Source organism: Atractosteus spatula, chromosome 13 (genome assembly GCF_055471065.1).
Source record: "Atractosteus spatula isolate fAtrSpa1 chromosome 13, fAtrSpa1.hap1, whole genome shotgun sequence".
NCBI lineage: Eukaryota > Metazoa > Chordata > Actinopteri > Semionotiformes > Lepisosteidae > Atractosteus > Atractosteus spatula.
The window spans coordinates 21925937-21941265 of NC_142718.1; the positions used below are offsets into that span (position 1 = coordinate 21925937).

The 15329-nt window shown below is 39.4% G+C and overlaps 1 protein-coding gene across 1 annotated transcript; it reads right to left on the reverse strand.

Moving 5' to 3' along the window:
* Nucleotides 1-629: 629 nt before the first annotated feature.
* On the reverse strand, nucleotides 630-10518 carry cyp27a1.1 (cytochrome P450, family 27, subfamily A, polypeptide 1.1). The gene is made up of 9 exons (XM_088931144.1): nucleotides 10244-10518; nucleotides 9166-9356; nucleotides 8127-8326; nucleotides 6847-7044; nucleotides 6451-6614; nucleotides 5990-6156; nucleotides 5244-5325; nucleotides 4515-4715; nucleotides 630-2642 (listed from the first exon to the last, which is right to left on the reverse strand). Exons 1-9 carry the CDS (start codon nucleotides 10478-10480, stop codon nucleotides 2511-2513), a joined length of 1572 nt encoding a protein of 523 aa, XP_088787270.1. The 5' UTR covers nucleotides 10481-10518; the 3' UTR covers nucleotides 630-2510.
* Nucleotides 10519-15329: the final 4811 nt, after the last annotated feature.

The window sequence follows — 15329 nt, forward strand, 5'->3', positions numbered from 1 at the left end:
AGGTAATGGTGTTAACATCTTCCCAGACCTGCAGTATGTGCTGTTTCTGTTGCTGTACTCTGCCCTTTAAAAACCTCCGGAGCACGAGACTGTGAGATTATGGTACTAATGTTTAATTGTACTAATGTTTAATTTTAATTAATTCCCCAGCTATCACACATGTAGGAATATGTGTCTGTTTCCTGTATACAGTACTGTATACAGGAAAAGGCAACGTTTCAACTTTAGCTAAACATTTGACTGTGCTTTAAAAGCGATGTTGCCACAATCATTAGGAAATCCACTACTAGTGTTATACTGTATTTCATATCCAAAAATGTTCTCTTTTCGAATATAACTATCTGTACTTATCTTAATAATATCTTTAATAATGAGGAAACCATAAACCAGGGAGATTTCACACATTCCACAAGTGTGCAATGAGAAACAGAACTGATATCTACAGGGAACAGATATCATCAAAACACTGTTGCATGCAAACAATATTTGATCTTTATTTAAATAAGGTACTGCAATAGATGTCAGGAAATTTCAACACCCTCTTTTCTAGTTATTGTTGGTGAAATCCTCTATTTACTACATATTGGTGAAGGTGGTTCAAGGTTAAGTTATAATGAAACCAGCAACAGTTCCCGAAAAAAAATCTTTATTTCTTATAAGGCAGGTTAAGACTTTTCAAAATGTTAAGACTTCATTTGAAAGCAGAGCATACATTTAAACAGACTAAAAGATATTTTGCATTTCTGTAACAATTCTCTGAGCTTTAATACAATGCTTTTAACTGATGAGTTATTAAAATAACAATAGGTTTTGCCTATAATTCTCCAGCTATATTTTAATCTAGCCAAGTATGCAAAATGTTTACATCTCATATGTTGATTTAGGGTGCCATGACAGTCGTGTGTCCATTGACACTCCAGGGCTCTGGGCGGAATTCTGGTCAGGCATGTTATGTGCATGGTGTTCATGTGTTTTCTGTGTGTTTGCATGAATTTTCTCAGGGTACTCTGGGTCTACTTTCCACCTTCTAAAGACATGTTAACCAGGTTAATTGTCTTGTCTCTAAATTGTGTTTGTGCCCAGCTATAGACTGGTGTCCTGTGCAGTGTTCTGCACTAAACTGCACCCAGTGCAATTCATGCATTTTCTACCCTGTTCCTGGGAGAGCACTGTCTCTTTCGATTTTTTACTTCAATTTCATAATCATGCCTAATTGCCTAAACTGAATGCTTGCCAGGTTCACTTTTATTTGGGGGTGTTTTTTAAAGTTTGCTTTCAGCTCTTACGATCTTGAATGGAATTTGTTATTGGTATCAACCTGGTGTAATGGAAAGTTACTGACAAAAAGTGTTTTATCCTAAAAATGTTTACAGACAGAGCTGTGCTGCAGAAGCAGCTGGATTCTTAGAACAAAGTGTGATAGCACCCAGCTTGGGCACGGGATGTTTTAATAATGTTTATCTCTGCTGCTTGAAGAAGAGAGTATGAGAAACAATTTGAATAACTGCTCTTCTTTGCTTGAAGCAGAAACCTATAATGAATGGAAAATTACTGCTTCACCTGTCCTTGAAGTGTTGCATCAGCTTAAAAAAAGATCAAAAAGAAAGATGAAAAAGAAACAAGGGGCTCTCTGCTTGCTTTTGAATCAGCCTTTACTTCTCTGCACAGACCAGTGATGGCTTTTTCCCATATTGCAATATGAATAAAGACCTTACTGAGTGAATGAGAACACCTCTCCTGGATCTTCTTTGATAGAATTCCACGACACTGGTATTTCGTGTCCTGCTCAATATTGGAGTTTCGGAACTACCCTTTTTTGGATGTGAATAGAAAAATAGAAGAAACCTCATTGAAGGGGGCATCAATCTTTAATATACTGTCAATCACATATGTGTCTGAACATCGTGCATTCCTCAGCACTTAATGGGTTTCAAGTCAGATGAAAACTTATGCAAACTGAAGAGAAACAATTTTTGAAACGTATTGTTTTAAAGATCAGCTGAAGCACACACCCAGCAGACAGTAGCTCTCTAGGACCAGAGCTATGGTAATGCCTATCCTGTGCTGCCAGAATAGACTCTGGATCGGTGTGACCCTTCCAGGAATACACAGCCTTCTGATAATCAATTAACATCTTGATTTATCAATTCATGTTGTTTCATGCCCATGAAATAATAATGCTCTTTTGTTTGAGGAAAGCTGTTCTAAAATAAACAAATGCTTTTACACAGTGGAATGGGAACATGCATCCCCAAGCAGCTGTTAAAAAAACTTGATTACCATCTAAACTATTACCATCTGGCCAGATTTCTATGCAGGCTTGCCATTTGACATTTATTAATATGCATTTATATAAAAATAAGCTTTTGTTTCTCACGTGGTATTCTTCATTAAAGCAACAATACAAGAGAAATAAACAGAACCCTAACCATGGGACAAACAGTGTATCCAGAGTTCTCCAGCTATATTTTTTCATTCAGATGTGATAACCCCATTGAACTGTAAGCAATTCACTGAGGAGAGCTTCCCTTCCTTTCTATGAAGTGCAAGTTGACCTGTCTGTCTGCCACTAGTACAGTCCGGTGGAAAGCTTTGACTTCTCCCATCCTGGTGTCTGGTCTTATTTCAAAGAGCCTTATTATCTGAAAGACAAGAAGTGAGAAATAGCCATTTTCTTTCCTAGTTTTTTTCATACAAAACCCTTTTAAATTACTGATTAAATACTTAATCATTTATAGCATTCTGTAATAGCCTTTTGGTTAGAAACTCCTTATGGATATCAACACTCACAAATCACAACTTTGTAGCTACCCAAAGTATTTTTATGGTGTTTTAGCTGACTTGAGACTGGTTTTCTTATTACTGTCTTGTTAAGCTTCTCTGAGGAGACTATAACCAGACCTCCTTAACCACCATCTCCCAGAGCACACTCACTCCAGCCTTCAGTAGCACCTTGAGCTTCACAGAGTCCTACTGCGTTGTTGTGTTTAAGCCATAGCTGAAACCGTAACTAAGTACCAGAGCACGAGGACAGTAAGCCTGTAATCCCCACCAGGATTATTTGTTGTTAGTGTTGTCTCCCCCTGGGGAAAACTCTCAGCAACCGGCTGAAGTCAGGGCTTCTGTTCTCCAGACAACCAATCTCTTTGGTGCTCTCACACTACCACCTTTCACACAAACACAAGGCCTTACACACTGCAGAATCTCTTAACCCGTTCCTCATGATGGACTCCAACCTCCAATATCCTCCAGAGTACGGTGGGACTTATGGCTAGGGAGCCTTCTCCCTTCCTCAGCCCTCCTGAGGTCACTCTCCTTGACGACCCAAATCCTGTTTTGGGTTTGTAACCTCAACAAAAACCACAACCACAACTTTTGTTCAACCAAAACCGTAATCAATTTAGTTAATCCATCCTGTCACTGGGACAAACCATATATCCCATCTAACATTTACAATTGGAAAATGTTTACCACAGCTGATGTCAGAATTGGACTAACCAATTCCTGATCTGGAATGAGAGAACTAAGCTTTCTGCCTTGTTTTTAACCCTTTTCCCCAGTATGTTGGTATTAGTAGTCACCTATTGTCGGTCACCTTGTTGATCCCATTGGGCCAAAACTATTTTACTGTAACTGTTACCTTACAAACATCGTGACACTGGAACAACTGGTTCTGCCACTACTTCTCTAAGTTGTTGGTTACAGGAAACTCCTTGCTTGACAGCAATAGGATGGTTTCCACTCGTTTACTCAAGGGGCAAGACCAGAGCTCCAAGCCAATAGTGTTAACCATTGGTGGGAGCTAACCATTGCTCCTCCTCCTCCTCTCGGGCTGCTCTTTACTAAGAGCTTTATAACCTTCCACTAAGTGTTCTAACCTTGCAGATTGGACTCCCTTGACTGACTGTAAAGTTGTGGGCATTCTCTCTAAAATGTTCTCCGATGTTCTTTCTCTCCCATGTGAGCAGTCTCCTCTCTCCTGATCTAACCCTTTCTTAAAAAGATCAGCTAATGGACATCAGCTGCAGCAGAGGGCTGTGCTGTTTGGTTGTGCAGCTGTGTTATTCAGGTGGCATGCTCAATTGTGTGCACTTAACCCACATGCATTCATTTTAATGTCTCTACTAACTTGAAAAGCCAATTACATACAGTAGCTCTCTATACACCCTAACCACGTGAACAAACCTTGCAACCACTGCTGCCCTGTTACACCAGAGAGTTTGTTATCTTCCTCTCTATTCCTCAAGTGCCACAGCAGGTAATGGTCTCTCTTATTTTAGTACAGAAAACGTGTAACTGGTGCAAGGAGCATAATATTTAATCTGACTATTAATAATTTAAGAATGATGAAAGCTAGAAGAATGTTTAGTTGTTAAGTGTCCAAAGATTCTCTTGGTGTCTTTTTTTTGTCCTTGTTAAACATCTGCGCTTAACAGAAAGCCGCCTTTCTTGATCAGATCGGCATTTACATTCTGAATGTAGCAGCTGGCCTCTGATGGCGAATCTTGTCTTACCCGTGCCAGGGCCAGGTACATCTCCAGCTCAGCAATTCTGCGACCTGCACAGCCTCGCACCCCGAAGCCAAAGGGAATGGAGCCAAAGGGATTGGGCCTGGCTCTCCCATCTCTCAACCAGCGCTCTGGTTTGAATTTCCATGGCTCTGGGAAAACACTCTCATCCTGGCCAATCGCATAGTGGCACATCACAAAGGTGGTCTGGGAAGACATTGCAGGAGGTGAAGGAAGCTGTAAGCATGCCATATACTCTGGCCTTTGAAACCTAGCTGCTGTAACTTACCACGGGAGAAAAGAGTAACACAATGTAGTGTCTGGTTTTGATGGGCCTACACAAGTCAAAATGACTCCCAAGGAAAAACAAAACATGTTTTTCTCCCCTACTTACCCTTTGCTACTTCTCAAAACGGTTTTTATGTTTATGTTGACCAGGTTTTCCCTAATTCTTAACAGAATACGCATAATTACTGTATCTTCTGTACAAAATGTTCCAAACAACAGGGCTTTATATTTTATCAGTTACGACATTATGACAAGTGTGCACATCACTTGTCATAATGTGCACATGCAAACTGCCTATAATGTGAAATGAAAAACACTGATGGTTCGTGCGTTTACAAGACTGACATACCTGTACAGTAGTATAATCTTGGAAATCTGCAACACTATTCGAAATGCAAAACAAAAAGGTTACAAAAATCAGTCAACAATACTCCTGGCCATACTCACATTCTTAGGGAAATAATGGCCCCCTATCACCACATCCTGTTCTAACATTACTCGGGCATTAAAGGGTACAACTGGATACATCCTGCAATACAAAGACATGATGTCACAACAGAGAAATATATGTGTTCAAGCATCTGAGATTAATCTGCATTTTTCACAGACCTAACAGTATTCTAAACATCTCTCTAAAATAACCATAAGATACAGGCAATATTAACTGTACACAAACATTGACACATCACATTGCTTCTGGCAGAGTGTGTAAACTTTTATTTTTACATGAAAGCCTTTAGATAAAAATGTTTTTAAAATGTATTTATATTTCAGTACAAATATAGTAATTGCTGTCCAAATATTTGTTTTCATTTGTCCCTAAATATGTTAATAATAGTGTAACGTGCTATATATCTGTAAACACGAAGGATATTTTACATGCAAGATTCTGTAAATGTATAAGGTCCTGTCATTTTAAGCTCAATGAGTCTGTTGAAGTAATAGAAGAGCAATGCATACTCATTGCATCAGAGTAATTAGATTTTCCCAAAAAGCTCTGACGTTGGTAGCGTTGTTTGCTCAAAGAAATCTATGAAGATAACATCTGTGTTTTCTGATAAAGTTCACTATCCAAAAATCATTTTACCACTAAGATTGTCTTTGTAGATGAGTATATTTTCAGCTTCCTAACAACCCCTTTACCAAGTGGATTGCACAGCACTACATGGCCTTGATAGCACTCCATACAGTACCTCAGTGTCTCCTTGATGACAGCCCTGAGATAAGGCATGTGAGTGATATCTTGAGCAGTGGGAATACTGCCCTCAGGTACAATGCCTGCCACCTCCCGATATAGTGTGTCCTGGGCTTCCTGCTCATGAGAGAGCCTGTACAAAGCCCACATCATCGTGTTGGAAGTCTAGAAGACAAGATCAAAGTGACGAGGTTCAGGAGCTTAGATTAAAAGACAAATCAAGGGCTGACTTGATCTAGCAACTCCACATTGCCTGTGACACCAACTCATGTGCTCAGATGTGAATGGAGCGGGATCGATTTCTTATCATCTGTGGCAAAAACAGGCGGGACAGCAGGAATACGAGTCAACAAGCAATTTAACAATTTGGTTGGAATTCGAGGTCAATTAAAAAGATGTTTCTACTGTCAGCAAACGCAACATATTATAATTTAACATCGCCCTCAGCTAGGTAGTTACCGTATCCACTCCTGCTAATAAGAGTTCCGTTATGCTGCCATACACGTCCCTGTTGGTCAATTTAGTGCTAGAGAGCAAGTATGTGAGATACTCCCCCTCCACTATTTCGCCTTGGTTCAGCCGGGACTGAATGTCCTCAATCTTCTTGTCAATCAGCTTTTCAGCTGGAATCCAAAACAAAATAGACATTTATTTTAATATATCTGAGGATCGTGACCAGCATTCAAGTTCTGTCATGATAAGCATACAGCAGTAAACATTAACATTCTAGGTGCTGGGCATTTGTTGCCTTATTCTTCATGTCAGCACATGTTTTGTTATGCAGCAGTGTATCAGGTGATTTTTAGCCAACAACGTAACTGAACAATATACATTAGATGCTTCTTATTTGCTTACCAAAATCAAAGATGCCATCCCAACCAGAAATGTACTTCTTCCAAAAGGGCAGATAATTCTGAGTCCATTTTGGCAGGACAGAAACAATCGAGCTGTAGAAGAACATTTTGGCAATGGAGTCAATGAAGTGTTGGGTCTCAGGTGGTATTTCCCTCTCCAGGCAGCCAATTCTTGTTTCGAATAGAATGGAGGAGATGCCTGTTTTCCACACAGAGGTAGACAACATTAAAATCACTAACTCATAACACCATGTATTTGAAATGAGCTTTTGCTTTCTGTTTGCACCAATTGTCTTATCCTTGTGTCTGAACACTACAGACAAAATCCAATTACAAGGAAAGAACCAAGAACAGCTCCATAATGCCACATTATGCCACATTACCTGTGAATCTTTAAGTACAATATAGCTCTCCTTGTTCAAACAGAAAGGATCATTTCTGTCATACTAGGCTTTACTGAGAGGATTGATTTATGAGATTGGCAATGCAGCATTATGGAGATGATTTAGTGCATGCAGTTATTGGAGAATGACCCCATACATTTGAAACTGCAATTTAGTATGATTTGTGTGAAATTTATGTTTGTACTGAAATTTCTCTTTGACCAGTTCAGGACATCTAGTAAAATATGAAAAACAAACAACACGAGAACTACAATAAGAAAATAGATCTGTCTGGGTTTCATGAACATACTTGAATATTGAAAGCTCTTTATTAAAGGGAAACTGCATGGCGTTATGAATTAGTCCCAATTTCTCAGACTGGTTATTAAATATTGTTATCAATATTAAATATTGGCAACAAACTAAATTCATTGACCTTCTAGAAAAAAATTACAAACTTCGAATTAAGCACAAAATCTCTAACTTTGCGAAAGTCTCCATATTGTCAGAAACTCGCATTTGAGTTTCCACGAATTACAAGGTGATGCATCCCATCCTGCTCACTAGTCACCATAATTACTAATGTAATGCGATATAGGAGCAAATAAGTACAGGTTGTGCAGCAGACATTTCACCACAGAAATGTTAGCTCTGCATGCTGCTTCAATTCATTCTGAATTGCAGAACACGGCCCTGTGCATACCAGGAAATTTCTACTATTTTGTGATATAAATTGGAGGTTTTACACATTACTGTGTACATTTTACTTTTACTGTAGTTGTAAGAATAGCATTGCAGTTTCCCTTTAATGCTCTTCAGAAACAGTCTGCAAAGAAAGAAAGAGTTACAGCTTCTAACATTAAGCTATGGACAGTATGTGAAGTAAATTGTACTATACCTTCCAAAGAGAATCTATAAAGCTCATTTGATAGGTTTTGTACCATGTCCCCTGTGGGACTGGCCTGGCGTACGTGGAATAGTGTTTTGATGAAATCTGAGACAACCTCGTTGATCACTGGCTCATACTTCATAGAATCTTTTGGATACAGCATGCGTTTGTTTAGAATAGCACGCAGGTGGTACCACTTCTCCCCTTCCCTGGTTAAAAAAAAGAGTACAGGACTTCATTTTTTCACAAGTAATACACTGATGTGTGATGCTGTCAGTTGCTTTTAAGAGGAAGGTTTTGTTTTTGAAGAAATTGGTTTAGATCATTTGAATACTTTTTTGTATGTTACTCAAAACTGAAAACGTGGCTCAAGTTTCATGAGATAATTCATATGTAGTGACACTTCTGGATATTTTCAAATATGGAGGTATGATGTTATGTGGGTGAGTCAATACTGTATACTATGGAGAGTTGCATTGCCTTTCCATACAATAGTAATCACAGTTCAATTTCACATTAATTGTTAACAGGCCAGACTTTTTTGCAGCTTGCACTCTGACATTGCTGCACAGTCCATTTTGTTTGTGGGACAATGTAAAGTTGGGCGGAGCGGTGGCACTGTGGCTGAAAGGTGACCGATTTAAATCCCACGGCCGACAGAGGAAGCCTACTCCGTTGGACCCCTGAGTAAGGTCCTTCACCCCAGCTAATTTTCGCTACGGTGGATTTAATTCTCATGACCGCTCTTGTTGCATAAAGCCTCTTGCCTCTCACCTAACAGCTTTCAGTGAGGAGTCTTATTCATTAGATGAACTTTTTTTTTTTTAAAAAAGACAAAAAATCAGAAATGGTGACGGGAGTAAGTTCAGATGACGGGAGTAAGTTCATGCTTTGTAATTAAGAGATTTTTATTTAAAAAGGCTACTCAGTTGCAAGTGTGCGGCAATGAAACTTTTAATGTTTTTCGTACCGAAAATATTAACTAGTGTCAAACAGAAACAGTTTAAAATAATAGCTTTAAAAAACCAGTGCCGCAGTTATGCCTTACTCAGTGAAAGGTCCATAGCCAACACCTCGCATGTCTCGGTAGTCTGTCCACAGACTCATGTCCCCTCGGCAGGGATATTTCTCGTCCTTTCTCAGCAGCTCCTCCAGCAGCTCCGCAGTATTCAGGTTCACAGTGTTATAATTACCCACAGCGGCTCTATACAGGGGACCATAAAGCTTCTTCTCGTAAATCTAGAAAAGCCAATATCGCGTTTCAGCGAAACAAAAGAAATGTTGAATGCGGTGGAGACTACCAATTGAGATTGCTAAATAATTTAATAATTATTTAAATATTTTCCTTGCTGAATGTGTGAACCATGCTTTCAAGTGGCACCACAGGTTTTCTAGATTGAATGTGGAAGCACATATATAAAAAGCGGCTTAGTTGAAGGATATAACAAAGGTCTGAAAGGAGACATGCAGAATAGCTGTAATTGTAATCGTCGCGGTTCCGCGCGGGCTCGTGCCCCCCGCAACCCATTCCGTCCCGCACACCTGGGGCGCGAACCCGGGTCTCCGGGGTAACGCAACAGGGAACCAACCGCGTGAGCTAAAGGAAACCCCTCAGGACAGGCAGGTAAGGTCCCTGCTACGCGCAGTGAGGGCGATGACGTCACCGCACCAGCTCCGCTACATAATCACTGAATATCCTGTAGCAGAAACCATTAGTATGTGACTACATAATAACAATCTTACTTTCACATATAGTAGAAGCTTCATCTTGTTTTTGCACCAAGAAACAGAGCGTGTACCCAATTAACAGCTCAATTCTCACTGTACAAGGCGATGTCTACCAATTCTGTTACACTTGTTACTATAAAAAAACTCTTGCCTTTGACTAAAAAAAACACGTAAAATCTTTTCCTTTTGCTTCTTCATTTTCCCAGCTTTGCTTTATAAAACGTATTGATCCTACTTACAATTGACAGTCACAATATGTGACTATATTAGTCTTCCTTGCCTTTCCTCAATATGGAAGAATATCATTACTCCATTGAATGTTATCCAGACGTGGAAAAGTCTGGTTATACAGAACTGTTTCCATTATTCTAAGCTGAAGAGGAAAGTAGCCTTTTTACCTGCAACTCATGCAATCTATTGCGATATCCTTTAAATAACATGCGGTATAGAGTTTTCCAAGTAGTTGTTCCTGGCAGGTCCTTGCCAGACTTGAGCTCTCCCCGATTAGCTTGGGCTGCCAAAGTAGCAGAACTCCCACCATTTCGTCTTAGTGCTAGACTGGAAGTTATTGCCAGAGGTTCGTGAAGCCGTTGGAATCCTTTCTCCACAGACCTCCGAGTTAAAGCCACAGCCATGACTAAAATGAATGCCAGACTGTAAACACACACATTCTTTATTCAGCTGTCCAAGGGGAGGGGTGATTACCAGAGAAAAAGTTAACCCATCACACTTCCTTTTAAGTAACCACAGACTGCCGTTTCTCGTCCGCTCAATGCTCCCTCACAATTCTAGGTTATAGGGGGAGGATGTATTTTTTTTTTTCCTTCACTATTGGTGTCTTTTGAAACAGGCAATAAGTGTAGAAATAACGCTTGTGAATCACAAAACATGAAGCAGGTGGTATTGGAAATAATTAACGATTTTTATGAGGAAACCCGAAGCCATAGAAACGGTAGGATGGCTACTAATGAATAAATACAAAATGCGGATCTTGTTGAGCTGACAAAAACAGATTTTACCTCCAAGGCATGCCTGAGAATGTAGACATACACCATTAATTAAATGCATATTCCCCTCAGTGACCTTGATAAAATTGTTTCTTTATTAGATTCTAGATTCTAGAATTTTTTTAATATGTAACATTATTTTCCATCACACTGGGCACTGTCCACTGGTCACATCTTATCATTACAGTGGTTATATAATCATGCAGATATGTCCAATAATATCACTGTAACTGTTACAAAGATCATTTCAGGTTTTTTAACGGTAGATGATTTTAACAAAAGATGAGTCATTCCACATTTTGTTTACATTTACTGTTGCCATCACTTTCAGTAGTTCATTTTACATTTTCATGCTGAACATATTTTAATTAAAATAAAATCTGTAAATGGGCTAGAACCCTCTTATTGGAATGATTTGTTCAGTCTCTACTTGAAACGTGACAAAAAGACAGAAATATCTGTATTCTTAAATCTCATCCACATATCTTGGGTAATTGGGTATTGCTCCCCAACATTGACCCTAACCCATGTCATAAAGTCACAATACAGCCTTTAAATCACACTTTGTAAATGTATCTTTTCACTTTGGCTTTTAGCTTTTCATTTTGTTCTTTTTATCCATTTGTTATACAAATCTATTTTAGATTTACAAAAGATTTTAAATCACACTATGCATTTAAATACACTATTCTGTATACGTACTGTAGGTGCAATATCTCCATCTTGTAATGTTATTGAATGACACCATAAATTACATGTACTGTGCGATCATGTACAATAGCATAAAATATTCAGTAACATTTTTTATAAAAGGAAAAATATTTTAAAATACTATTTATAATCTTATTAGAAAGTAACCACATTTAATTCTTGAAATTTTATCTCTCAGAAACACATCCATGAAGGCTCTATTCTTTTCCACAAAGTGAAATGTTTTTTTTCCCCCATGAAGCATTCCTTTACACCTTTGAAGATCATTTCAAACAAGATTGTCATGTGTTAAAGCCAAAGGACCAAAGAGCAGTACATGTCGAGAATGTGAGGAGGCTTTCAGACCATCAGGTTTGTATGTTTCCGAGTGCTTTTTTGATCCAAGGTCTTCATTCAGCCATTTCTTGAAAGAAAGGTAGCAGCCTCGACATTGTTCCAGACTCCCACAACCTTTTGTGTAAAGACATGCTTCCTGTGTTTCCTCAGTTTTCATTGCACTTCCCCATACTTTCTACTTGTAGTTTTTGTTTCATTTCAAGATTTATTTGAAAAAAATTTAGTACAGATTAGAGTACAAGACATTCCTTTGAGCCCTGGGATGTGCCTTGTCACTTTTCTCTGGACTGATTTTAGAGCAGTAACATCTTTTTTTGGCATAATGGTAACCTAAATGCTTACACATTATTCTAATTATTCTCTTAAGTGAGGTCATACCAGCGCCCTGTACAATTTTAATATAATATCCCTTCAGTTACCCCTGGGGTCTTGTGACAGGGTACATGACATTAATGGGGTTTGTTAGTGTTTCCATGTTAACATGTCTACATTAATTAATTCTTGTAGAAATTAATCATCCTTTTTATCAGAAGTTGTAAAATCTAATCGAAAACAATAAATTATCCTTAAATAAATGAAATCTGCACTTTTTACACAAGAAATAAATCAGATAAATCTAAAAAATAATAATTATTATTATAATTGCTTACACTTATATAGCACTTTTCTGGACACTCCACTCAAAGCGCTTTACAGGTAGTGGGGACTCCCCTCCACCACCACCAATGTGCAGCATCCACCTGGATGATGCGACGGCAGCCATAGTGCGCCAGTACGCTCACCACACATCAGCCATCAGTGGGGAGGAGAGCAGAGTAATGAAGCCAATTCATAGATGGGGATTATTAGGAGGCCATGATTGGTAAGGGCCAATGGGAAATTTGGCCAGGACGCCGGGGTTACACCCCTTCTCTTTTCGAGAAACTCCCTGGGATTTTTAATGACCACAGAGAGTCAGGACCTTGGTTTTACGTCTCATCCGAAGGACGGCGCCTGTTTACAGTATTGTGTCCCTGTCACTAGACTGGGGCATTAGGGCCCACATGGACCACAGGGTGAGCGCCCCCTACTGGCCCCACTAACACCTCTTCCAGCAGCAACCTTAGTTTTCCCAGGTCTCCCATCCAGGTACTGACCAGGCTCACACCTGCTTAGCTTCAGTGGATTGCCAGTTGTGAGTTGCAGGGTGATATGGCTGCTGAAAAAATAGAAAAATACAATTCCTGTGACTGCTGCAAATATTTCTGAGCCTGTGGGTACTTGTTAGATCCAGTTTATCAAGATTCACCCAACATAGTGGAGTTCAAATGCTAGCAATCTTCTATTTCTAAAAGCATGATCAACTCCTGTTTTTTGGTGTTGCAATATGATGGACAGGCCCAAAACACACTACATTTACGTACAGTAACTATACACCCTCTTATCTAGTTCACCTTTCTTCCACTTCAGCATATTATAAAAAAAGGTAAAGTAATCTTGGTACACTCCCAAAGATTAACAAAGCCCTATGTGCAATCAGGTCACACGCAATGCCTGGAATGCAGTCTAGCAGAGAAGAAAACAAAGTATGTTTCAGTTTTCGGATGATTCTGTCTAAATATTTAAAATGCAATGCAGCCAATAATAGTGCTAATGTGAAAGTCTCAACAGTACCGACAAAGACAGAATGCAATTCAAAGAGCCAGTGAATTCACCCGTTTTTCATGTGAACAGTATTACAACCCAACCAGGTTATGCAAGAATTTCTTTACTGAGCACTCAACATTGTTCGAAGAGTTTGATACATTGATTTGTTTCTAAAAGTCACTGCACTTAAGTAATAAAACTCTAAATTCTGTTTAGGAGAGCAAACATCCATGGAGAAGAATAAAGAGATAAAGGAATTGATATGATTGCTTTTAAAGCAATTACCTGTATATAAAGTAATGTTTATTATACCACTAAACAAGTTGAATAATTAACTGCAAGTACAACATTTAGAGCCTTAGTTTGATTCTTTTAAACTAAAAATGTTATTCAATAGACTTACTATTACGCGGCAGCACAGAATGAATTGGCCCTTTTTTTTTACAGTGGAAATTTAAAATTACTGTTTGTTTGAGAATGAAATATAATTTATAGAACACTCCTGATTTTCAGTGGTCCATCCATCCATTTTCAAACCACTTTATCCAATACAGGGTTATAAGGGAGCTGCACCCTCTCCCATTAAAAACACCAGGCACAAGTATATCACGGGGTACACACTGACACAGACAGACACAGACTAATACCAGGGCCAGATTTCCTAGAAGGCAAGTAACCTATCAGTATATCTTTGGGCTGTGGGAGGAAACCAGAGTGCTTGGAGCAAACCCACATGCACTTGGCGTTAGCATACAGTACAAACTGCACATAGATAGCAGCCCAGGTCTGGAATTGAACCCAGGGTCCCAGCGCAGCAAAGCAACAATGCTAACCACTAAACCACCATGCTGCTGGCTATTCACTCCTGACATTTCAATATAGATAGATACTTTATTGATCCCGTGAGGGAAATTGCAGTGCAACAGCAGCTTAACACACACAACACAGCCACAGTGTAACGAATTATATAATAATAGTACAATACATACAATACAATACAAGAGTTACTCACAGTCCGGACACACAAGAACAAACTAGAACAGAACAGTACACAGAAAATCGTATCACACATATGAATATAAATATAGATGTAACTATAGATATAAATATAAATGTATTGCACAGGTCCCTGGCATATATTGCACAAAAAGTGGTTGTAAACGGGAAAAAGAAAAAGAAAGAGAACAGATGTAGCAGTAGATGTGTAGATGTGTTTAGTCCAGAAATAGGTCACTGTCGATGTTGCCTCTGCCAAGACTCAAGGTGGATGCGTTGTACAGTCTTATGGCAGACGGCAAGAATGACCTCCTGTAGCGCTCCCTGTCGCACCGTGGATGAATCAGTCTATTGCTGAACGTGCTCTTCATTCCTGCAAGCCTGTCATAGAGGGGATGGGAGAAGTTGTCCATGATGGCCTCTAGTTTGGACATCATTCTCCTCTCAGCCACTACCTCCAAGGAGTCCAGGTCAGACCCAATGACAGAGCTTGCTCTCCTGATGAGCTTGTTCAGCCTTTTGGAATCTACTGCTCTAATCCCAGAGCCCCAGCACACCACTGCGTAGAAAATGGCACTCGCTACCACCGACTGATAGAACATGTGTAGCATCTTACTACACACATTGAAGGACCTGAGCCTCCTCAAGAAGTAAAGTCGGCTCTGACCCTTCTTATAGATGGCCTCGATGTTCTTAGACCATTCCAGTCTATCGTCGATGTGCACTCCCAGGTACTTGTACGAGTCCACCATCTCCACGCCACTCCCATGGATGTAGACAGGAGTAGGTTTGACCTTTTTCCTCCTGA

Bases quoted from the DNA above. Each gene is read 5' to 3' on its own strand.
- cyp27a1.1 (XM_088931144.1), bottom strand. From the start codon at position 10,480: ATGGCTGTGGCTTTAACTCGGAGGTCTGTGGAGAAAGGATTCCAACGG. The intron at 9,357-10,243 runs GTAAAAAGGCTA...TGGCTTTTCTAG, and splicing joins ATAGATTGCATGAGTTGCAG to ATTTACGAGAAGAAGCTTTA. The intron at 4,716-5,243 runs GTGAGTATGGCC...ATGTCTTCCCAG, and splicing joins GCCATTATTTCCCTAAGAAT to ACCACCTTTGTGATGTGCCA.